At 43.8% G+C, this 24,953-nt stretch overlaps 1 protein-coding gene across 3 annotated transcripts in view; it reads left to right on the top strand.

Annotated features, from left to right (window-relative positions):
• Nucleotides 1-24,953, top strand: part of PKHD1 (PKHD1 ciliary IPT domain containing fibrocystin/polyductin) — a 607,682-nt gene that overhangs the window by 397,953 nt on the left and 184,776 nt on the right. For all 3 annotated transcript variants that reach the window (XM_068280030.1, XM_068280029.1, XM_068280031.1), the window contains exon 51: nucleotides 17,124-17,261. In XM_068280030.1, coding sequence (XP_068136131.1) covers nucleotides 17,124-17,261 — 138 coding nt within the window. The remainder of the gene's footprint in view (nucleotides 1-17,123; nucleotides 17,262-24,953) is intronic.

Genomic DNA, 24,953 nt, shown 5'->3' with positions numbered 1-24,953 from the left:
CCCATATGCAATCAACTTTTTCTCCTGAGTTTTCTCCTAGGTGATTTTTTTAAACTTGTCAGTAAAATGTTTTTTAAGCCAAAAGTAAGCAAAAATACTCAAAATAATTTTGACAGTACTTTTTCACGAACTTTTTAGTACTTTTTTTTTTGTTGAAAAGTGCTGGAAAGTTATTTTAAATTGAAAATGAAAAAGTATCTCCTAAGAGAAAAGTATCTCCTAGGAGATACAGCATATGGCCCATAGTGGTTGTCTCCCTTCTTCTTCTTCCCCTTCCCCTTGCTTGTAGAGTCATCAGACACAGGCTGGGGGCTGGAATGATTTGTCTGTGATTTGTCCACACAGGAGCAGCTTGCTAGTAAGTAAGGATTAGAGCATGCCAGCCAACTAGCCAAATACATCTATAGGTAACTTTTCCTCCATAATACCATAATTTATGCTCTGTTCAAAATCCTCTGAGTTCTGTTTGTAATGTTTACATTTAGTTCCTATCATTGCTGAACTAGTTAGCTTTAATTTTATCTCCTGAGTTTGGCAAAAAAATATTTAAAGCTCTCCATACAAACATCGATTTTGATCACCCAAATGAGCCCCACCAGCCTGCCATCGTGCCCACTTTGTGCCCCCCAAAAATGTAAAGTTGGAGCCACCACTTAGCACACGCGTAACACACTAAGCGATTTTTCCCTTCTGTTGCATCGCAATGCTGTTTTTACATGACCCTTGTCTCAAATAAACGCCCAATCAAGGGATCCCTCCATAATGGCCAATCCTCTGTGCAGAAATCAGCAGTTGGAAGCAGTGCTGGGAAATAAAATCTCACCTCTCTCCATGCCAGCAATGATGACCATTTTCTGTGTCCCACACTGCAGCCAGCCTTCTCCAGCCATGTCTAGTTGTCTACTGAGTCCTGGACTGATGACATCATCAGACCAGGACCTGGTGTGCAGGTCAGAGGAAGCTGGCGGAAGAGCGGGCATGAAAGGCGTAACTAGGAGGGAGCAGCCCGCCAGCGATTGCAGATTGTCCAACTATTAACCTTCCCTTTCTCTGATACTCCAGATCAGGTGTTTTTGTAGCTACATGTGTTATGGGTGTGGAGAATAGATCATGATGACCACACTTGTTTTATGACCCTTGTGAGATGGGGCACCAGGCTGTGAGGGGCATAAAGAAGAGGCAAAGGAAGGGTTGTGAACATTAAGGGTCTTCATCATAGTTTTGCTGAGGGCCCTATGATCTTCACTTACGCCCCTGCGTGGGAGTACTGTGATCATCATTAGAACGGAGAGAATTGAGATAATTCTTACCCCTGCATTGTTTCCACCTGCTGATCTTGAGTTAAGCTGCCCAGCACACTTGGCCTGGACAATGTTTTCATCCTGTTTCTTCAAACTTAATGAACACAACCAAAATTGTGATATTTCCTCCATCTCTCTCTGCTCCCCCACCTATAGTTTCAGTTAAAGTAAAAAATACCACATAAACCTCAACTCCTAAAGCTGCTGTCTGGGGGTAACTCTGGACTCCTGAGCTCCCATTTCAACCACATAATGGGGGTGTTAGGTTTAGGCATCAAGAGGGGTCGGTTAGGGTCAGGCATTGGTAGGGGTATTAGGGTTAGGCATTGTTGGTGGGTCGGTTAGGGTCAGGAATTGGTAGGGGGATCAGTTAGGGTTAGGCGTTTTTAGTGGGTTGGTTAGGGTCGGGAATTGGTAGGGGCATCAGTTAGGGTTAGGCATTGTTGGTGGGTCAGTTAGGGTCAGGAATTGGTAGGGGTATTAGGGTTAGGCATTGTTAGTGCGTCGGTTAAGGTCAGGAATTAGTAGGGGTATTAGAGTTAGGCATTGTTAATGGGTCAGTTAGGGTCAGGAATTGGTAGGGGGATCAGTTAGGGTTAGGCGTTGTTGGTGGGTCGGTTAGGGTCAGGAATTGGTAGGGGGATCAGTTAGGGTTAGGCGTTGTTGGTGGGTCGGTTAGGGTTAGGCATCGTTGTAGAGATTGGTTAGGGTTAGGCATCAGAAAGCGGGTTGGATAGCGTTAGGTATTAGTGGGGGGACTGGTTACAGTCCGGCATCAGTAGAGGGAGGGCTCTGTTTGAGAATATGGTTAGGTTTAGTGATAGTAAAATAACCTTTTATCAATATTTTTTACCAGAATTTCCACTGTACAATATTAGAATATCTGTAAATATACCAATATTATTATTCGACTAACGGCTATTTCCGGCACACAAATTTCCCCAGCGCCCATTTTGCATGGACGCCACACGGTAAAAAAGGGCATCCCTCGAGCAAACCTAAATGTAAGCCAAGATAGAATCACAATCTGTTAGTGGTCCCAAATGTTCATTTCCGATTGTTCATACAAATAATCATTCGTAAATGATCGTTCGCCGAATTGTATCATTAGTGGCCACCTTTACCTATTTATGTTTACCTATTCAATACAGAGCAACGGATAAGCATGAAGCTGGGCTTACCAAGTGGCTGCCCTACACTTAATTTGCTGAGATGTACAGACAGACTCCAATCAAGCTGCACCTCTATTGCCCACTCCTGTAATGGCATACCTCCCAACTTTTTGAGATAAGAAAGAGGGACACTTAAGCCCCGCCTCTGCCACACCTCTGATCAGCCCCCCCCCCCCCCTTCCTCACACACACACATACACCTAGTCAGGTATACCATAAAGATTTCATGAAAAAAATATGTTATTTTATAATTCAAACCACACTGGTCTTTTCTATCCTGGTTCATATTCCTTCAGATTAACATTTGAAAATAAAAAAATATATTAATTTAATGGATGGGAATAAAGTTTAGAATCAAACTCCTTTTTTCAGTAGAAAAATACATATATTTACACAGATCAGGCCTGAATGAGGGACAGTGAAACTGGGTTCCAAACGAGGGACATTGGGGATTTGTGGTAACAGGCCCACCTGCTTTGTGGGAAATTTTGCTTCCATCTTTATCCCTCATTACTCCCCCTGACCCGTTTCGGCCTTAGCCGGCAAACTTCGCCTTATCGCCGCCACGCCGCAAATCTCTCCTCCTTGTTTGTCAATCCTTCGCCAGGCAGCTGCCACACGAAAAGGCAGATAATGAAAAAGTCTCATTTCAGAAAAGCTTCCTAAACCCCCCTCTGAATGGAAGATGCATTTCCTGATTTTTCAAAAAATGACACGTTTCTGACACCAGACACATCGGCTGGAATGAAAATATGTTCTAATTCTGAGCGCGGAGGAATGTTGTTTTGAAGGGTATAGATATGATATCACGTAGCCTCCGGCAGTCTTTTTTTTTTCCTTTTTCTTTTTTTTTTCCTTTTCTTTTCTTTTTTTTTTTTTACAGTTGGAATCCACTCTGTTATTCATTTTGCCTCTTCCTTTGAACTTTCTGTGTTTGAAGAAATGAATGCCAAAGTACTGTATCTTACATAATGGCTCTTCTGTTAGACCTGCTTTCCATTGAATGGTATGCTGTGATGTTTTATATAGAAATAAGACTGATCAAAGGCATTTGATGTCGGAGCCGCAGTCATTAGCGGCTCCTCAAACTCGCGCGCTTAGCTCTCGCCCGTGTACCTGGAAATTAGCATATTAAAACACGAATTTGCCTTTTTTTATTTATTTTTAGAGCTTTTTATATTTTTTTTTTTTTTGGTATTTATTTTACCTGTTTGAGTGGGTTTGCTGCGTCAGAATAGGTGAGCGGTTGGGGTTGGACTTGTGATATTTCGGTTTGCAGTGTTTCATTCGTGTTCAGTGTGGATGTGCAAAAGATCCTCTTAGCATGCAAATTTCCTCCAACACGGACAAAAAAATTGTATTTTGGTGAGTATTAAAGCATTTGTCAGAAGTATTATATAATCAGAGGCTTTACTTCCATAGTGGCAAAATGGGCAACTGCCCAGAGCACAACAGCCCGCTTAAAGAGAATCCGTACTGTGAAAATCTTACATAAATAAATGTACCAGCCTTTTTGTTGTCTTCTCCTAGCCCCCTCTGTGACATTTTTCCCGCTCCCCGCTGCTTTCTTGGTAATAAAATCACTGTTTTATTCTTTGTTTTTGTAAGACAAACAGGAAATACATCATCAGAGCAGGTGCCTGTTTGCAGTGGCTCCTCTCAAGCCTGACTTGACTGCTGAAATTTTACTCCCAGTGTTGCCTTAGCTGCTTGTCTGGGCTTTGAACCGATCTTTATCCCCAGGTGCTGAAAAACCTAGTGTTTCTGGCTGTAGGTACAGTGGGATGCGAAAGTTTGGGCAACCTTGTTAATTGTCATGATTTTCCTGAATAAATCATTGGTTGTGACGATAAAAAAATGTCAGTTAAATATATCATATAGGAGACACACACAGTGATATTTGAGAAGTAAAAATGAAATTTATTTGATTTACAGAAAGTGCGCAATAATTGTTTCAATAAAATTAGGCAGGTGCGTAAATGTGGACACTGTTGTCATTTTATTGATTCCAAAACCTTTAGAATTAATTATTGGAACTCAAATGGGCTTGGTAAACTCAGTGATCCCTGACCTACATACACAGGTGAGTCCAATTATGAGAAAGAGTATTTAAGGAGGTCAATTGTAAGTTTCCCGGGCCTGGATATTTCAACAAGACAACGGCCCTAAACACTGCTCAAAATCCACTAAGGCATTCATACAGAGGAACAAGTACAATGTTCTGGAATGGCAATCTCAATCCCCAGACCTGCATACAATTGAAAATCTGTGGTGTGAGCTAAAGAGAGCTGTCCATTCTCGGGAAACCATCAAACCTGAATGAACTAGATGTTTTGTGAAGGGGAATGGTCCAAAATACCTTCAACCAGAATCCAGACTCTCATTGGAACCTACAGGAAGCACTTAGAGGCTGTAATTTCTGCAAAAGCATCATCTACTAAATATTAAGTTAATGTATTTTTTGTGGTGCCCAAATGTATGCACCTGCCTAATTTTGTTTAAACAATTATTGCACACTTTCTGTAAATCCAATAAACTTCATTTCACTTCTCAAATATCACTGTGTGTGTCTCCTATATGATATATTTGACTGACTTTTTTTTATCGTAACAACCAACGATTTATACAGGAAAATCATGATGATTAACAAGGTTGCCAAAACTTTTGCATCCCACTGTAATTCTTGTTTAGTGTACCATTTTGTCAAGAACCATCTATGCATATATTGCCTGGATACACATTTCAAATATGTCTGTTCCTCCCACATTCTGCGCCTGTTCTGCGTAATATGGGTTAATTGTGCCACGCCCTCAAATAAACTTGGATAAATCTGTGTTTGTAGATGAATACATTTTGATGTCTGAATCACTATAAATACCACTAAATGTATTTCATTAACCCCGCCAGACACTTTTCTCTATTGGTATTTTTAGTTTGTGCTTTTTTTAAATGTTTTTTTGATGTATTTATCTGCTTCTTATTTTGAATATGTATAAAAACACATGTGTTTCCTTGTTCACAGTCATTTTTTTTAATATGGAGGCTGCCATATTTATTTCCTTTTAAGCAATGCCAGTTGCCTGGCAGCCCTGCTGATCCTCTGCCTTTAATACTGTTAGCCACAGACCCTGAACAAGCATGCAGCAGATCAGGTGTTCTGACATGATTGTCAGATCTGACAAGATTAGCCGCATGCTTGTTCCTGGTGTGATTCAGACACTACTGCAGCCATACAGACCAGCAGGGCTGCCAGGCAACTGGTATTGCTTAAAAGGAAATAAATATGGCAGCCTCCATATGCCTTTCACTACAATATACCTTTTCCCTGTCCTTTAAAGCAACATTTTCCCAAAGGTCAGGTTCACAGTGGTGCATTGCGGTGTGGCCTAATGAATGCTTTTTGACACGGCTATCCACACCACAACGCACCATTTACAGTGCAGCCAGTACATTGGAGTATAGCGGTGTGCGACATTCCAACATACTGCATGCAGTGCGCTAACAGTGACGGTGAATCATACTTTTCACTTTATACTTCACTGTTTGTGACACAGCAGTTGGAAAAATGTTTCATTCTCTGATTGGTCCAATGCTTCAGAGTTTTGTGATGGGCCTAAAATGTCCGATTACCCATGCAGAAAGCCAATTTCTGATCGGAAACTTGGAAAGTGGCACTCCGCCAGAATTCTCCGACCATCCCTACTCTATTAATCTATTAATAGCGTGAAAATTCTCTATTTTGTAGGCATCACATTTTCTTCTGCAGAAGTTCATTATTTCGCTCAGAAAATACCATATTTATTGGACTTTAAGACAAACCAGTTGTGTCCCCATATGTGCTCCTCCTCCGCTGCCCCTTGTGTCCCCTCCGCTCTGCGTGTATAGTTAGAAGCAGCAGCTGCACCGGCTCACCTGACCCAGTGGCTATCGTAGGCCTCTCTTCTCTCTCACTGCTACCCTAGTGCCGGCTTCTGCTGATGACCAGCAAGGGGAAACAAGAGGCAGCGGAGGGCACACATGGAGAGCGGAGGAGAGAAGGGGGAGGGGGAGGAGAGAGCGGAGGAGAGAGGGGGAGAGAAGGACACACATGGCGGACAGAAAGACACACAGGGGGGACTGAAAGACATGGGGGGGGGGACAGAATGGCACTCATGGGAACACATGAGGACACACAGGGGGGCACAATAACTGGGGGGGGAAAAAGTGCCCCCGTGTGTCCTCATGTGTTCCCATGAGTGTCATTCTGTCCTCCCCCCATGTTTTAGAGTGCTCTATGTAAGACCGCCCTCAAACACATCAGCTTTCTGTCATGTACAGCACTCTACATAATCCCGCCCTCACAAACATCCGCTCCCTGTCATGTACATCACTCTACATAATCCCGCCCTCACAAACATCAGCTCCCTGTCATGTACAGCACTCTACATAATCCCGCCCTCACAAACATCAGCTCCCTGTCATGTACAGCACTCTACATAATCCCGCCCTCACAAACATCAGCTCCCTGTCATGTACAGCACTCTACATAATACCGCCATCACAAACATCAGCTTCCTGTCATGTACAGCACTCTACATAATCCCGCCCTCACAAACATCAGCTTCCTGTCATGTACAGCACTCTACATAATCCCGCCCTCACAAACATCAGCTTCCTGTCATGTACAGCACTCTACGTAATCCTGCGCTCACACACATCAGCTCCCTGTCATGTACAGCAATCTACATAATCCCTCGCTCACAAAAATCAGCTCCCTGCCATGTACAGTACTCTTCATAATCCTGCGCTCACAAGCATCACCTCCCTGTCATGTACAGCACTCTAGGTAATCCCACGCTCACAAACATCAGCTCCCTGTCATGTACAGCACTCTACGTAATCCTGCACCTACACACATCAGCTCCATGTCATGTACAGCACTCTATGTAATCCCGCGCTCACAAACATCAGCTCCCTGTCATGTACAGCACTCTACGTAATCCTGCATTTACACACATCAGCTCCCTGTCATGTTCAGCACTCTATATAATCCTGCGCTCGCAAACATCAGCTCCCTGTCATGTACGGCACTCTATATAATCCCGCCCTCACACACATCAGCTCCCTGCCATGTACAGCACTCTATATAATCCCGCCCTCACACACATCAGCTCCCCGTCATGTACAGCACTCTATGTAATCCCGCACTCACAAACATCAGCTCCCTGTCATGTACAGCAATCTACATAATCCCGAACTCACACACATCAGCTCCCTGTCATGTACAGCACTCTATAAAATCCCGTGCTCACAAACATCAGCTCCCTGTCATGTACAGCACTCTATATAATCCTGTGCTCACAAACACCAGCTCCCTGTCATGTACAGCACTCTACGTAATCCTGCACTTACACACATCAGCTCCCTGTCATGTACAACAATCTACACTCACACACATCAGCTTCCTCTCATGTACAGCACTCTACGTAATCCCGTGCTCTCAAACACCAGCTCCCTGTAATGTACAGCACTCTATGTAATCCCGCGCTCTCAAACATCAGCTCCCTGTCATGTACAGCACTCTACATAATCCTGCCCTCACAAACATCAGCTCCCTGTCATGTACAGCACTCTACATAATCCCGCCCTTACAAACATCAACTCCCTGTCATGTACAGCAATCTACATAATCCCGCACTCACAAACAGCAGCTCCCTGTCATGTACAGCACTCTATATAATCCCGTGCTCACAAACATCAGCTCCCTGTCATGTACAGCACTCTACGTAATCCTGCACTTACACACATCAGCTCCCTGTCATGTACAGTAATCTACACTCACACACATCAGATCCCTGTCCTGTACAGCACTCTACGTAATCCCGTGCTCACACACATCAGCTCCCTGTCATGTACAGCACTCTACATAATCCCGCTCTCACAAACATCAGCTCCCTGTCATGTACAGCACTCTATGTAATCCCGCGCTCTCAAACACCAGCTCCCTGTCATGTACAGCACTCTATGGTGTTTGGGGCGTGGGATTATGTAGAGTGCTGTACATGACAGGAAACTGATGTTTGTGAGGGCGGGATTATGTAGAGTGCTGTACACGACAGGGAGCTGATATCTGCGAGCGCGGGATTATGTAGAGTGCTCTACATGACTGGGAGCTGATGTTTGTGTGCTGTGTTGGTGGAATGTTGTGGTTTTGCAGGTAAGTAAATGACAGTTTATAACAGACACACAGGGTGACTTACTGTACAGGATTTTTTTTTTTTTTTTTTAATAAAAATAAACATTGTCAGAAGTGATACACAATGTCATAGGTAATCTACAGTATTCTTACCTTTCTTTAAGTATGGACAGCATGGTAATGCAAACCTTTCCTTAAAGAGAATCTGTATTGTTAAAATCGCACAAAAGTAAACATACCAGTGCGTTAGGGGACATCTCCTATTACCCTCTGTCACAATTTCGCCGCTCCTCGCCGCATTAAAAGTGGTTAAAAACACTTTTAAAAAGTTTGTTTATAAACAAACAAAATGGCCACCAAAACAGGAAGTAGGTTGATGTACAGTATGTCCACACATAGAAAATACATCCATACACAAGCAGGCTGTATACAACCTTCCTTTTGAATCTCAAGAGATCATTTGTGTGTTTCTTTCCCCCTGCAGCTATCTTCCACTGAAGTGTCTGGCTGTTTCTTCCTGCAGAGTGCAGACAGCTCTGCCTGTATGTAATTCCTCTGTATGTGAAAGCCCAGCCAGCTCAGAGGAGGATTTATCCAGCTTGTAAAAGATACAAGAGCAGAGAGAAGCTGCTCTAATCTAAATAATACACAGGCAGTGTGCAGAGAGGGGCCTGGATGGGGGAGATGCATCACAGAACCACAACACTGAAGAACTTGGCAGCCTTCCAGACACAGGCCTGACAAGTCTGACAAGAGAGAGATAAGTTAATTTATAACAGAGATGGTGATAGCAGAAAGTGCTGCAGTAAGCCAGAACAGATTAGAATAGCTTTTGGAACTTGTAGGATGATAAAAAACAGGATGCAATTTTTGTTACGGAGTCTAAGGCAGTTTAAGGCACGCATGAAATAAACTGAGTTTAGGCATGATAAAGGGCTTTTCACCAGGGTGCTAACTGTTAGCACCGCTTTGTGAATCAGGCCCTAGGGGCCTGATTCACAAAGCGGTGATAACCCAGTTATCACGCCTAAAAGACTGTAGGCGTGATAACCTTTTCACCACTGAGTTATCACCGATTTTTCCTGCTGTTCGCGCGAAGTTACCGCGCGTACGCGCGCAAAGTCCCATAGGGCTTAATGGGAGCTTCGCGCGAAGCGGGGGCCGCTGCGCGCGCGCGTGCGCGGTTGCGCGCGCAAAACTTTGCGCGCGGTAACTTCGCGCGAGTTTCTTCTTATCATGCCTAAAGTGACTTTAGGCGTGATAAGGGCCTTTTCACCATGGTGCTAACACTTTGCACCGCTTGGTGAATCGAGCCCCAGGTGTGATAAGTTTAGGCGTGATAAGTTTAGGCGTGATAAGTTTAGGCGTGATAAGTTTAGGCGTGATAAGTTTAGGTGCAATACGTTTAGGCATGATAGGTTTAGGAGTGATAAGTTTAGATGTGATAAATTTAGGCGTGATAAGTTTAGGTGTGATAAGTTTAGGCGTGATAAGTTTAGGTGTGATAAGTTTAGGCGTGATAAGTTTAGGCATGATAAGTTTAGGCGTGATAAGTTTAGGCGTGATAAGTTTAGACGTGATAAGTTTAGGCGTGATAAGTTTAGGCGTGATAAATTTAGGCGTGATAAGTTTAGGTGTGATAAATTTAGGCGTGATAAGTTTAGGTGTGATAAGTTTAGGTGCAATACGTTTAGGCATGATAGGTTTAGGAGTGATAAGTTTAGATGTGATAAATTTAGGCGTGATAAGTTTAGGTGTGATAAGTTTAGGCGTGATAAGTTTAGGTGTGATAAGTTTAGGCGTGATAAGTTTAGGCATGATAAGTTTAGGCGTGATAAGTTTAGGCGTGATAAGTTTAGACGTGATACGTTTAGGCGTGATAAGTTTAGGCGTGATAAATTTAGGCGTGATAAGTTTAGGTGTGATAAATTTAGGCGTGATAAGTTTAGGCGTGATAAGTTTAGGTGCAATACGTTTAGGCATGATAGGTTTAGGAGTGATAAGTTTAGATGTGATAAATTTAGGCGTGATAAGTTTAGGTGTGATAAGTTTAGGCGTGATAAGTTTAGGTGTGATAAGTTTAGGCGTGATAAGTTTAGGCGTGATAAGTTTAGGCGTGATAAGTTTAGGCGTGATAAGTTTAGGGGCTCGATTCACAAAGCGGTGCTAACCCAGTTAGCATGCCTAAAAGACTTTAGGCATGATAACCATTGCACCATGCTGGTGAAAAGCCAGTTTAGGCGTGATAAGTTTAGGTGTGATAAGTTTAGGTGTGATAAGTTTAGGCATGCTAAGTTTAGATAAGTTTAGATCGCTTGCAAAGTCCCGCACGCAAAGCAGCGCCATTAAACTTTATACAAAGTGCACCAGTCTTTGCTAGCGTAAAACTTTTGATCAGCTGTGCACTGCGGTGCTAACGCAGTTGGCGCTTAAACTTAGCATGCCTAAACTTATCACACCTAAACTTATCATGCCTAAACTTATCACACCTAAACTTATCACACCTAAACTTATCATGCCTAAACTGAGTTTAGGCATGATAAAGGGCTTTTCACCAGCGTGCTAACTGTTAGCACCGCTTTGTGAATCAAGCCCTAAGGGCCTGATTCACAAAGCGGTGCTAACAGTTAGCACGCTGGTGAAAAGCCCTTTATCATGCCTAAACTCAGTTTAGGCATGATAAGTTTAGGAGTGATAAGTTTAGGTGTGATAAGTTTAGGCATGATAAGTTTAGGTGTGATAAGTTTAGGCATGCTAAGTTTAAGCGCCAACTGCGTTAGCACCGCAGTGCACAGCTGATCAAAAGTTTTACGCTAGCAAAGACTGGTGCACTTTGTATAAAGTTTAATGGCGCTGCTTTGCGTGCGGGACTTTGCAAGCGATCTAAACTTATCTAAACTTAGCATGCCTAAACTTATCACACCTAAACTTATCACACCTAAACTTATCACGCCTAAACTGGCTTTTCACCAGCATGGTGCAATGGTTATCATGCCTAAAGTCTTTTAGGCATGCTAACTGGGTTAGCACCGCTTTGTGAATCGAGCCCTAAGGGCCTGATTCACAAAGCGGTGCTAACAGTTAGCACCCTGGTGAAAAGCCCTTTATCACGCCTAAACTCTGTTTAGGCATGATAAGTTTAGGTGTGATAAGTTTAGGTGTGATAAGTTTTTAGGCGTGATAAGTTTAAGCACCAACTGGGTTAGCAGCGCAGTGCACAGCTGATCAAAAGTTTTGCGCTAGCAAAGTCTGGTGCACTTTGCATAGAGTTTAATGGCGCTGCTTTGCGTGCGGGACTTTGCATGCGATCTAAACTTATCTAAACTTAGCATGCCTAAACTTATCATGCCTAAACTTATCATGCCTAAACTGAGTTTAGGCATGATAAAAATTGTTATCACGCCTAAAGTCTCTAACTGGGTTAGCACCGCTTTGTGAATCGAGCCCTAAGGGCTCGATTCACAAAGCGGTGCTAACCCAGTTAGCATGCCTAAAAGACTTTAGGCATGATAACCATTGCACCATGCTGGTGAAAAGCCAGTTTAGGCGTGATAAGTTTAGGTGTGATAAGTTTAGGTGTGATAAGTTTAGGCATGCTAAGTTTAGATAAGTTTAGATCGCTTGCAAAGTCCCGCACCCAAAGCAGCGCCATTAAACTTTATACATAGTGCACCAGTCTTTGCTAGCGTAAAACTTTTGATCAGCTGTGCACTGCGGTGCTAACGCAGTTGGCGCTTAAACTTAGCATGCCTAAACTTATCACACCTAAACTTATCATGCCTAAACTTATCACACCTAAACTTATCACACCTAAACTTATCATGCCTAAACTGAGTTTAGGCATGATAAAGGGCTTTTCACCAGGGTGCTAACTGTTAGCACCGCTTTGTGAATCAAGCCCTAAGTGTGATAAGTTTAGGCGTGATAAGTTTAGGCGTGATAAGTTTAGGGGCTCGATTCACAAAGCGGTGCTAACCCAGTTAGAGACTTTAGGCGTGATAACCATTGCACCACGCTGGTGAAAAGCCAGTTTAGGCGTGATAAGTTTAGGTGTGATAAGTTTAGGTGTGATAAGTTTAGGCATGCTAAGTTTAGATAAGTGTAGATAGCGTGCAAAGTCCCGCACGCAAAGCAGCGCCATTAAACTCTATGTAGTGTGCACCAGACTTTGCTAGCGCAAAACTTTTGATCAGCTGTGCACTGCGGTGCTAACGCAGTTGGTGCTTAAACTTATCATGCCTAAACTTATCACACCTAAACTTATCATGCCTAAACTTATCACACCTAAACTTATCATGCCTAAACTGAGTTTAGGCATGATAAAGGGCTTTTCACCAGCGTGCTAACAGTTAGCACCGCTTTGTGAATCAGGCCCTAGGTATGATAACTATAGTACCAACTGGGTTAGCACCGCAGTGCACAGCTGATCAAAAGTTTTGCGTTGGCAAAGTCTGGTGCACTTCCCATAGAGTTTAATGGCGCTGCTTTGCGTGCGGGACTTTGTGCGCGATTTATTTATTATTATTTATTTGTTGTATTTATAAAGCGCCAACATATTACGCAGCGCTGGACATTAATTTAGGTTACAGACAATATTTAGGGGTGACAAACAGCAATATGACAATACAGGAATACAAGAAAACCAGATCACACAGCACAGTATGAGTACAAGGTAATGCTTAGTCAGTCACTGGGTGGGAGCATGGAGTTAGGCAAGTTAGGTTCACTCAAATGCATAGCATGGGTGCACAGTAATAGAGGTGCATGATCAGGTAGGACACAAAAGGAGTGAGGACCCTGCCCAAAGGCTTACAATCTAGAGGGAGAGGTAGGGACACGAGAGGTAGGGGACCAGAGTTCGGCTGGGTTTAGATCTAAACTTATCACGCCTAAACTTATCACGCCTAAACTGCATTTTTCACCAGCGTGGTGCAATGGTTATCACGCTTAAAGTCTTTTAGGCGTGCTAACTGGGATACCACCGCTTTGTGAATCAAGCCCATTTTTCACTTACATATTTAAAATTGAGTTTCTTAAAAACTGCAAAGGTATTTTTGTAAAATTCTTTTTTTAACTTGTACCCACTATTCTCCTTAACATATGTAGCTATTCAATGCTAAAATCGGCACAAAATTTCGCAAAATGTATGCGAAATTACGAATCACTACACAAAATCATTTGAATTTGCAAATCGTAATTACGTGTAAGCGTAATTGTGAAAATGTACGCAAAATTTAGCAAAATCGTAATTTGTTGATTAGGATCATCACTACAATGCACTTACCTCAAACAAGATAACTCTATTGAAGCTGCTAATGAGTTAATGCTGCAAATTGACTAATGTATGGGCACCTTAATTAGATTGTAGTGTGTGTATGGTGGCCCTGATATGTTGGTGAGAAGTCCAGCACACTGAAGTATCTCACTGTAACGCAGCCCGATGCTATTGTTCTTCCTCACACTCTGCCCCTCCATATTGACTTTAACCTCCTTGGCGGTAATCCCGAGCTGAGCTCGGGGTATGCCGCCGGAGGTCGCCGCTCAGGCCCTGCTGGGCCGATTTTCATTCTGCAAAAAGCAGCACACGCAGCCGGCACTTTGCCAGCCGCGTGTGCTGCCCGATTGCCGCCGCTCCGCGGCGATCCGCCGCGTGCAGCGGCGAAAGAGGGTCCCCCCAGCCGCCCGAGCCCAGCGCAGCCGGAACAAACAGTTCCGGCCGGCGCTAGGGGCTGGATCGGGCGGCTCTGACGTCAGGACGTCGACTGACGTCCATGACGTCACTCCGCTCGTCGCCATGGCGACGAGTAAAGCGAAACAAGATAGGCCGCTCATTGCGGCCTATCTTGTTACTTTCGATCGCCGGAGGCGATCGAAAGTACGGTTCAGGAGCGCCCTCTAGTGGGCTTTCATGCAGCCAACTTTCAGTTGGCTGCATGAAATATTTTTTTTTTTTAATTTAAAAAAAACCCTCCCGCAGCCTCCCTGGCAAAATAAATAAACCGCCAGGGAGGTTAATATGTTACAATAAATTTGTTGCTATTTGAATGCTAAGTGGCTTTTTGCTTGCTCCATTTAAACCCCAATTTCTGAATCTTGGCTGGAGGTATAGTCAACATTGTGCTAAGAAGGAACTGTATAGTGAGAATGTCTGAATCAAATGTCTTCTCCTGTGGCCTCTTTTCCACACCGCCAGGCAGGATAGAAAGTCTTCAGATTGGTGTAAGTACAAAAGAACAAGACACCGAGAGCCCAATATAGAGCAGTGTTCTCCCCAGGCTCTTTCAGCCGGGTGTTCGACCCGGCTGGTTTTGATGAGCATCCGGCTGTCATCGGCTCACCTCCTCCTATGCTATAAACAGAGTTGCTCACAGAAGCACCGGCCCTGCATTCTCTTATCTCACCCTACCTGGCTACTTTTTCATTCCACCCAGTTACTATTTCATGCCACCCGGCTGGAAAAAAAATTCTGGGGAGAACACTGTAGAGTAGTATTTATTGAACAAAGAAGGGAAATGAAGGCAAGTAAAATAATGCTCACAAACCAGGGTTACCTATTTAGGCAACCACTGTAAATGCAGGTGGGGAGATTCAAAGCCTGTCCCCACTCAGGACTAAGAAGTCGCTCTCTGTAGATCGGAAAGAAGGGGGTATATCACCCCTCCACCAGAGGTGGACACAGGTATCTCAGAAGGTGAACAGAGGCGCCAACAGGACAAAAATTGATAAAAAATTGCTAAGGAGGCAGCAGTGGACTTACCTCGCTCAAGCAGACATGAAATTGTCAATTTTCAAAAATAAAGGTTTATTAGCATACTCCAAAAACATGTGTCCGCTGGGTGAGGAGCTGGGTGTTATTACGACAGCTGACGGTTAAATACGGTACTCCATTGTTTGACTGATGAAGCAGGAATATACCTGCAAAACGAGTTGCAGCACTGTTTTTGGAGTATGCTAATAAATCTTTGTTTTTGAACATTGATAGTTTCATGTCTGCTTGAGCGAGGTAAGTCCACCGCTGCCTCCTTAGCAATTTTTAAGGTTTTTATCAATTTTTATCTTGTTGGCACCTCTGTTCACCTTCTGAGACTGGTGTAAGTGGCTGTGCAGGACTTTCTGTTGTCCTCTGTAAAAAGCCCAGAAGGGACTTTTCAGGTATTTGATACATGACAAATGTTCAGAGAAACCTAATTTTTCCTCTTCCTTATTTTTTCTCTTCATCTTCCTCAACCCTCACAAGCAAATAAGTTGCAGTGATCTGCACTATATGTTGTCTTGTCTGTGAACAATCTTTTGAATCATGTTTGTGAAGGTTCTCATTTATCCAGTTCATAGTATATCAACTAGACACTAGATTAGAGGTGGTTATAGAATGCCTTGGAGTCTCCTTTCCTCCTCAGAAGAAGCTACTCTACAGGTTCAATTAAGTATCTTCTAGAACTAAAAGAGATACCATCAAAGCCACTTGATTGATTTGATATCTGGATATTTTCTGAAACCAATCTCCCAAAAGAAGGGTCAGAACAAGCCTAGCAATACGCACTTTTAGTTAGATATTTACCTATGGAAAGGGAAGACTCTGGGTCCAAAAGGGCCTTTCTGGTCCTCTCTCCATGCCCTCGGTCCACCCCTGTCTTCCCCATTGAAGTCATTCAACCAGCTTGTTGAATAAGCCTTCTGGAATCCTTGTGAAGGCTTCAGAAGTACTTGTGTCCTTGAGTACAGCAAGTACTTCTTAGCACTCTTTAAGATGCAGAAATTGAATGTGGAACAGCAGTGGACTGAGGGTGCAGAGAGAGGACTGGGGAGACTCTCTGGAATCCAGAGCTTTCCCTCTTCATAGGTGAGTATCTAACTTTTTTTTAGGTGGCTTCATATTTACTTTAAACAATGATAATTGGACAAAACCAGTTGTTTCTCAGCAAGAAGAATCTATCATACAAAATGGTCTTTAATTCTTATTTGATTATTTTTTTTTCTCTTTGTTGATTAGTCCCCTTTACACGCCTCATGGTTCTAACATTTGTCTGATTTTTAAGGTAGAAAAACACAAAGTCTTGTAAAAGTAATACCTTTTAATGGCTAATTGATAAAGTTAAATTTTGCAAGTTTTCAGGGATCTAGTCCCCTTCTTCAAGCATATTTCCAGATGTTAGCTGAAGTAAAACACTGATCACTAAAAAACCTGCATCAGTGTTTTACTTCAGCTAACATCTGGAAATATGCCTGAAGAAGGGGACTAGATCCCTGAAAGCTTGCATCACTTAACTTTATCAGTTAGCCATTTAAGGTAATACTTTTACAAGACTTTGTTTTTTTTTTACCTACATAATGTGGCTAACACAGTACAAAAACTTTTGCTACTATCTGATTTTTTTTAATAAACCCCTGATATGGTGTTGAAATGCTCATCCTCTGGAGAAAGAAATACCCTCTGTGCCAAATGTAAGAGCTGATTGTTTGTTCTTTCATCCCCAGACAGAACTGTTGTAGTTGATGTTGTCCTACCACCTCTCTGTGGCCTCTACATCCTCGGAACTCTGGAGTTCCCTGCATACTCGAGAAACAGTCTCAATGTCACCTGTATCCTCATAGCTGGAGGAGAGCTGAGGGTTGGTAAGTATTAACAGTGATAATCGGTGAAGGACAGTAATGGATTTGGACCAAGAGCTAAGCATGGTACCATCCTTGGTCTCTGAAACAAAAGGGTCTTCTTTTACTGATTAATTGTAACTAAAGAGGAACTGGTTTCCTGAAGCACTCTAGGGGTGGAGATCACTGGAGATCCTGAAACATTGGCCTAGAGCACAGATGTTAAACACAAGGCCCACTTGCCATTTTAGGTGGCTGTCCAGAGCTTCAAACGTGCATCATTGTAAGCAGTAAAAGAACAGTACACTGTCTTCCCATTCAGGGGTGCACACCGTTGACAGTATTTCTGGCTGAAACATTGTCAGTTTGAGGTGGGGTGCAGTGACAACCCATGAGACCCCCCCAACGAAATGAGTATGGGGCCCACCCACTCTTTAAAACCATACCCCCTTGTGTGCCTGGTAATCTCCTCCCAAACACACACAACTTCCCTACCACCTCAGCTTAGAAGAAAGACTGTGGGGGAAGTGAAGGCTAGCATATTGCCTTGGGCCATGTTTCATTTTGACCCTTATTTTCCGAAGCTCAATTGTGCTACTCTGCAGAAGGGGGAGGAGCCTGACCCCCATATTCGCTCTAGCAGTTGGCTGATGGTGTAGTGGTTAAGGGCTCTGCCTCTGACACAGGAGACCAGGGTTCGAATCTCGGCTCTGCCTGTTCAGTAAGCCAGCACTAATTCAGTAGGAGACCTTTGGCAAGTCTCCCTTACACTGCTACTGCCAATAGAGCGCGCCCTAGTGGCTGCTGCTCTGCTCTGGCGCTTTGAGTCCGCAAGGAGAAAAGCGCAATATAAATGTTATTTGTCTTGTCTAGTTATGCCACTTACTTTGAGACTGTTCAATAAATGATAATCTTAACAATTTGGCCTGTGACTTCGACTTAGGCTTATGTTTTAGATTTTGGCCCCTTGTGTGATTGAGTTTGACACCCCTGGCCTAGACCAATTTTTGGCCCAAATTAGTTGATCACGCAGGAGTGGTGGGTTGGGGGTGTGTCGTTAGCAGCATTCGATTCGATGAGCGATGAAGCCTCTCTCACCTGTCTGGGGCACGGTTCTTGTTTCTCTTCGCTCCCGAGTTCCAGGGCACTGGTGTGATGTAACAAATGCTAGAGGCCAAATACTAGGGACCACTAGTGGTTACTTAAGGTACATGCCACAGTGCCCCTAGTGTTTGCGCTTTATAGCATTTGTTGCATCACACAAACAACCCAGGACTTGAGAGTGAGGAGACAAGAAGGAGCAGGTGGCGGGCAGAGAAGACATGGGAACCGCGTGCGGTGGACAGGTATGAGCAAGCTGCCCCTTTATTACACCTCCCTGGGTGGGAAGAGGCGTACCGGTAGACCCAATAGGCGGGGACAGATTTTTCAATAGATTTCATACGTATTGAAAATCTGTAAGTAGTATGAAGAGGTATTTGATCATATAGATCCCTCTCCGATCAGCTAAGGATTGTGGAGGGATCTATCTGTTGGCCACATGGAGAGACCAGTGTATGTCACCTTAGCTTTCATCTGATATCTTACAAGCAACAGAGACTTGAACATGTATTGCTAAGACACTACCTCCATTTTGCTTCCTCTTATTTATATTAGTGTGCCTCTAGCTGTACTAGAACTCTCTTTTGACTCTAAATTCAAACTCACAACACCAATTCCCCTTATTGCTCAGAAACACATTCTTGTGTTATTTAAAAATAGCCCCCTCCGGACTGTGATATTCTGAACCATAACAGAGGGATTCTTCATGTTCAAGGCCCTGGAGACAATGTGTGGCCCCCATCTGTCCTTGTCTGTTTGTTGGAGACCCTCGGGGGGTCTTTCGTTCAATCCATCTGTCCACGTTCCACCACACCCTAAAGAGATTCCAACACAGTGTGGATAATGAGGTATATTTTTGGTAAACAATCTTAATGGAAATTGACATCCCTATTGGTGAATCCATTCTTTGGCCTTGTGGCTCTCTTTCCACGTATGGGTCTGTGGCGGAAGTTACCAATCAGGCGAGGCTAACATATGACTCCATGACTTAACATCAGACCTGTCAGGCTATATTCTGTCGCATAACTCAATCATCTCCGCTGACGTGGAGTGCCATGAGCGTTATGAAATGCCTCAGATGTGCTTCTAGTGACAGGTCAACAGTTTTAACTGTTGATTGTCTTAATTATGTTCAGTTGGCTTCATTTTTCGCCAACAGTGAAATGAGCGAGCATCAAAGATAAAGTGTGTTGGCAGATAGGTTTATACAGCATAGGTGTGCAATATGGCAACATAGAACCCCTCAATGATACCCAACAATGATTTTTTTTGAAGCTCTTGACCCTATGATAAACCACTTACGTTTCAAGGTTGCAACACAATGGCCAATATGCCATTAACTTTTTCTTCTGCATTTTCTCTTAGGTAATATCTTCACACAGAGAAATTCAAATCACTAGGGGCATTGAATCTAATCCAAAGAAGTTTTACAAGTATATAAACTTGAAAAAAAAAGAAAGGTGAATTGTATAGGACTCATAAAAGATGAGGAGGGTAACTCAATGGTGGATGACCAGTCTTCTGATTTAAATATTAAATACTTAGCGCAGAAAGGAGTGAAAGCACTACCAGTAAATAAAATCAAAAGTGATAAGGCTCCGGTATACATCCTCGGGTGCTAAGGGAATTCAGATCAGTTATTGATAAACCCCTTTATCTTATGTCTTTCAAGTGGGATTGGTCCAATAGACTAGTATACAGCTTACATTTTCTCATTAACCACCCTGGCGGTAAGCCCGACACAGTGTCAGGCTAGCCGCCGCAGGGGATCACATGGCCCCGGGAGGATTGTTTTAAATAAAAAGTGTATTATATGGTTAAGCTAGCATTTTGCTAGCTAACCATGTGCCCAAAGTCCCTCCGGTCCCCACCGATCGCCCTCGATCGCCGCCAGTATACGTACCCCCCAGGGATCCCACGATGGCGAAGCCTCCCAATCAGCTCCAAGCTTCGCTATGGGGAGGATCGGGACTGCGCATGACATCATGTCCGATCGTCGCTATAGCGACAGTGAAGCTCATTGGTGAAGCTGCGACTCTCGCGGGATCGCGGAGGGGTTAATATTGCCGGCGGCGATGGGGGGGGTCAGAGGGGTGCAGGGGGACTTGGGACACATAGTTAGCCTGAGGTTAGTGTGCCTTATCTGAGGTTAGTGTGCCTTATCTGAGGTTAGTGTGCCTTATCTGAGGTTATTGTGCCTTATCTGAGGTTATTGTGCCTTATCTGAGTTAGTGTGCCTTATCTGAGGTTAGTGTGCCTTATCTGAGTTAGTGTGCCTTATCTGAGTTAGTGTGCCTTATCTGAGGTTAGTGTGCCTTATCTGAGGTTAGTGTACCTTATCTGAGGTTAGTGTGCCTTATCCCCTTAAATAGCTTTGTGCACACTAAAAGATGCACAAAGCTACATTGCACACTGCAGATAAGGCACACTAACTCAGATAAGGCACACTAACCTCAGATAACCTCAGATAAGGTTAGCGCTGCAGCTTGTGCCCACTAAGTGATAAGGCACGCTAACCGGCTTAGCGCCGGTTAGTGAATCAAGCCCAATGTTTCTGAATAATATCTTCAAATGTTCAGAACACTAAAGGGTTATCTCTGCAACATTAGATAATTTCCTGTTAAATTGGATGCGAGATGAACTCTCACTGCATAATTGTGTTCCTTTCCTATTGTTTATAGGGCATTCCTCAAGCCAAATACTTTTTTTGTATTTGCTTTAACCTCCCTGGCGGTCAATTAAATTCGCCAGGGAGGCAGCGCAGCACTATTTTTAATTTTTTTTTTAAATCATGTAGCTAGCCTAGCGCTAGCTACATGATAGCCGCTGAGCAGTCCCCCCCCCCCCCCCCCCCCCCACCCACTCCGATCTCCTCCGGCAACAAGGCCCATCAGGAAATCCCGTTCTGAACAGGATTTCGGCACCGACGTCGTGACGTCAGAGGGAGTCCCGATCCACCCCTCAGCGCTTCCTGGCACTGATTGGCCAGGCAGCGCACTGGGTCTTGGGGGGGCACCCTCTAACGCGGCGGGTAGCGGCGAATCGGTGTGGAGCGGCGGCGATCGTAAGTAACACGCAGGTGTATGAAAAAAAAATTATGCAAATCGGCCCAGCGGAGCCTGAGCAATCCTCCACAGCGGCTTACCCCATGTCCAGCACGGGGTTACCGCTAAGGAGGTTAATACTCTAATTCCCTATAAACTAAACAAGCCTCGCCCACAGCTTTTCAGAGAGCCTTGGCATTTTCAGACTGTAGCAAGGGCTCATGGGAGCTCAGTCTGGACAGGAGGCGGGGGAGGTGTTACTAGCCAGAGATTTCAGAGGCAGAGGGGAGGAAGAGAAGGGATTAGGTTTTTTTCACAGGCTGAGTGCTGAAGATGCAGATAAGCTTGCCTGTGTGTAATGTTTACAAACAACATGGCTGCTGTCATTGTATCACAGGAAGAAATAATCATAAACTATTGAAGCTGTTTTCAGCTAGATTCACTCTGTAAACTATCTAAACTTTAGATAAGATATATAGGCAAGTTACTTGTTATAGTTAGTTTTTCGTCTTGGATCCACTTTAACCTTTTCATTAACCTTTGCCATAAATAACTGAGCTTAGCTCAATGAATATTTCTCATCTTAAGTGGTAACAAGTGGTTATAATATCCCTTAACAGGTGATGTTGGTTTAAAGAGGCCCGGTGGTGGCAAATAGAATGCAGTCATTCTGGTATAACCACTTTTATGGTAATTTTCCTGGTTTCAGCATTAGAAAGACTTCCTGTATCTACAGTATATATTTGTGTGTATTGGTATATAGCCCCGCCCTTTAGCCTAGGCTGATTAGTTGGGTGGATTCAGAACAGTTTACATTTTTTTTTTATTTCTTTGTCTCACTGACTAATTATTTTCTGCATAATTAGCATGTGCAGAATTAATTAGCAGGGCATGGAAATAATGAAATAGAACGTCAGATCTTCTTTATGGTAAGTTCGGTGATTCCAGTCTGAATCTACCCAAACAGCAGCATTTATAAAGAGTTATACCCAGACAGTCTCTGCGGTGATTACGCTTTTCTGTTCCTTATCCTTTAAACTTGGGTGCCGCCTTTGGCTCCTATGATAACAGCCGGGACCAGAGGTTATAAGTGCTAATTTGGACTCTGGATGTGAAACGTCTGCTATTTGTAGTCACAGTTTGCATAGAAGGCGACCCCAGACTCTGGAGCCCAAATTGCCACATATAGCCTCTAATTAAGGTTATTAACATAGGAGGCTACGGAGGCGTCTTCAGCACCTGATTATTTTTTAGGGTTAGGTATCGCTTAGTGAGTATTGGTTAGGTTAAGGCATAGTTTGTGGGTCAGTTACGGCTAGGCATAGGTTAAGGGGTCTGTTAAGGTTAGCCATAGGGTGGAGGGATCTGTTAGGGTTAGGCATGGATTGGGGGGTGGGGTCATTTAGGTTTAGACATAGGTGAGGCAGGTCATTAGCTTTTGGCATCAGTTGGGGGCACTGGTTAGCCTGAGTCATCATTTGGAGGGTAGGTTAGGATTAAGCATCAGTTGGAGGGAAGTTTAGGGTTAGGCATCATTTGGAGGGTTGGTTAGGGTCAGGCATCAGTGGGGGGGTAGGTTAGGGATAGGCAACTGTTGAGGTAGGTTAGGTATCGGTTGGGGGGGGGGTTGTTTAGGGTTAGGCATCGTTTGGAGGGTTGGTTAGGGTAAGGCATCGGTTGCGGGGTAGTTTTAGGGTTAAGCATCTTTTGGAGGGCTGGTTAGGGTAAGGCATCGGTTGGGGAATAGGTTAAGGTTAGGCAACGGTTAAGGGGTTGGTTAGGGTCAGGTATCAGTTGGGGGGTAGGTTAGGGTTATGCATCGGGGGGGGGGGGGGGGTTGAGGTTAGGCATTGGTTGGGGGGTTGCTTAGGCTTCGGTTGGGGGCTTCGATAGAGAGGGTTCAAGTGAGAATGGATTCAGGTTAGGCGATAGTAAATCATCAGAAAAAACTGCCAATATTTTACAATTGTACATAGCAGAATATTGGTAATTGTTACTGATATCTACTAGCAGCTTTTTCTGGCAAGTAAATTTCCGCGTCCCACTTTTTACATGTACGCCCCAAAACCTTCATTCTATTTAAAAAACGTTCCATTTTCCGCTCGTCGCTATCACGCTCGTTTAACGCCCCTCGCATTATTTCCTACTAAATACGCATTTCAGGCCGTTCTTTTATTTATATTAAATATCACAGATCCCTCCCCCCCTCCCCCCCCCCCCCCCCCCCCCACGCACACACTCAGTAAAAATTCATTTTTTTTTCTTTCCAATATACGTTTCCACATCTGTTGTATAATTGATTTAATCCCCAACCAAAAGATTCTTGAAGTCTAGCACTGGACTTTAAATAAATGCCCCCCAGGCACATGCTGTCCTAGTTCTCTCTCTCTCTCTCTCTCTCTCTCGCTCTCTCCCGCCGCAATATCTGTTTGGAACATGGTCATGTTAATAAAAGCGTAAACTAACATCACCAAGATTAAGGAAGTCATAATCATTTTCACTGTCGGGCTGGACAAAACCGTCCTGTACTTATTAGCCGTGTGAACGCGAACGCATAGACGATATATGATTGTCGCTCCTGCTTCCCGGGAAGGTATAATTAGTCATTTATATTTGCGAAGGAAATGATTACACCCTGCCCCCCCTTTCTTTTCATTTTTCTTGATTTCCTTCATCTTCTGCGCCGTAGACAAAAGACTACTGTATTAATATAAATTTGACACATTGCAAGCATTAGGCGAACTTTCATCAACCGGTTATTTAAATCTATGGAATTGTTTTAGCCTCTCGTTTCTTTGCCTCCGAGTTTATTTTTGTATTGTCACAAGATAGATAAGCAGGCGGGAAAGGCTGGCTTTGGCACGCATAGGCTGTTTTGATGGAGAAAAGGATTTTGTTATGTGGTCATAGGCACATGAGAATTTTCAGGCGCGTAGAATGGTACTTTATAATCGATGGCCACATTTTTTTTTCTCAGTGTTCTACGGGGCAAGGTTAGCATTTCCATAGGACACAGGGGTCAAACTCGAGGCCTGTGGGCCAAATGTGACCCACCTCACCATTTTACATGGCCCTTCAAATGTCCATGATTGTAAGCTGGTAAAAGAAAGTACAGCACATGGTCTTCTCATCCGAAAAAGCACACTAGCGAGTCTTTCTGGCTGAAACATTGTCAGCTTGACTTTTCGGGTGCAGCAACAACTTACAGGGCCTAAGAGCAAAACTGGCATGCGACCTTCCCCATGTGTGGTTGGTAAGAATACCCACACACACACACACACACACACACCACACACACTGTACACACACACACTGTACACACACACACACACACACACACACACACACACACTGTATACACACACACACACACACACACACAACCAAACACTGTACACACACACACACCACACACACACTGTACACACACACACACACACACTGTATACACACACACACACACATACAACCAAACACTGCACACACACACACACACCACACACACTGTACACACACACCACACACACTGTACACACACACACACAACCACACACTGTACACACACACACAC

This window comes from Hyperolius riggenbachi, chromosome 4, assembly GCF_040937935.1.
Source record: "Hyperolius riggenbachi isolate aHypRig1 chromosome 4, aHypRig1.pri, whole genome shotgun sequence".
NCBI lineage: Eukaryota > Metazoa > Chordata > Amphibia > Anura > Hyperoliidae > Hyperolius > Hyperolius riggenbachi.
Note: the sequence above shows the minus strand (reverse complement) of the source record. Positions and strands in the feature narration are given on the sequence as shown.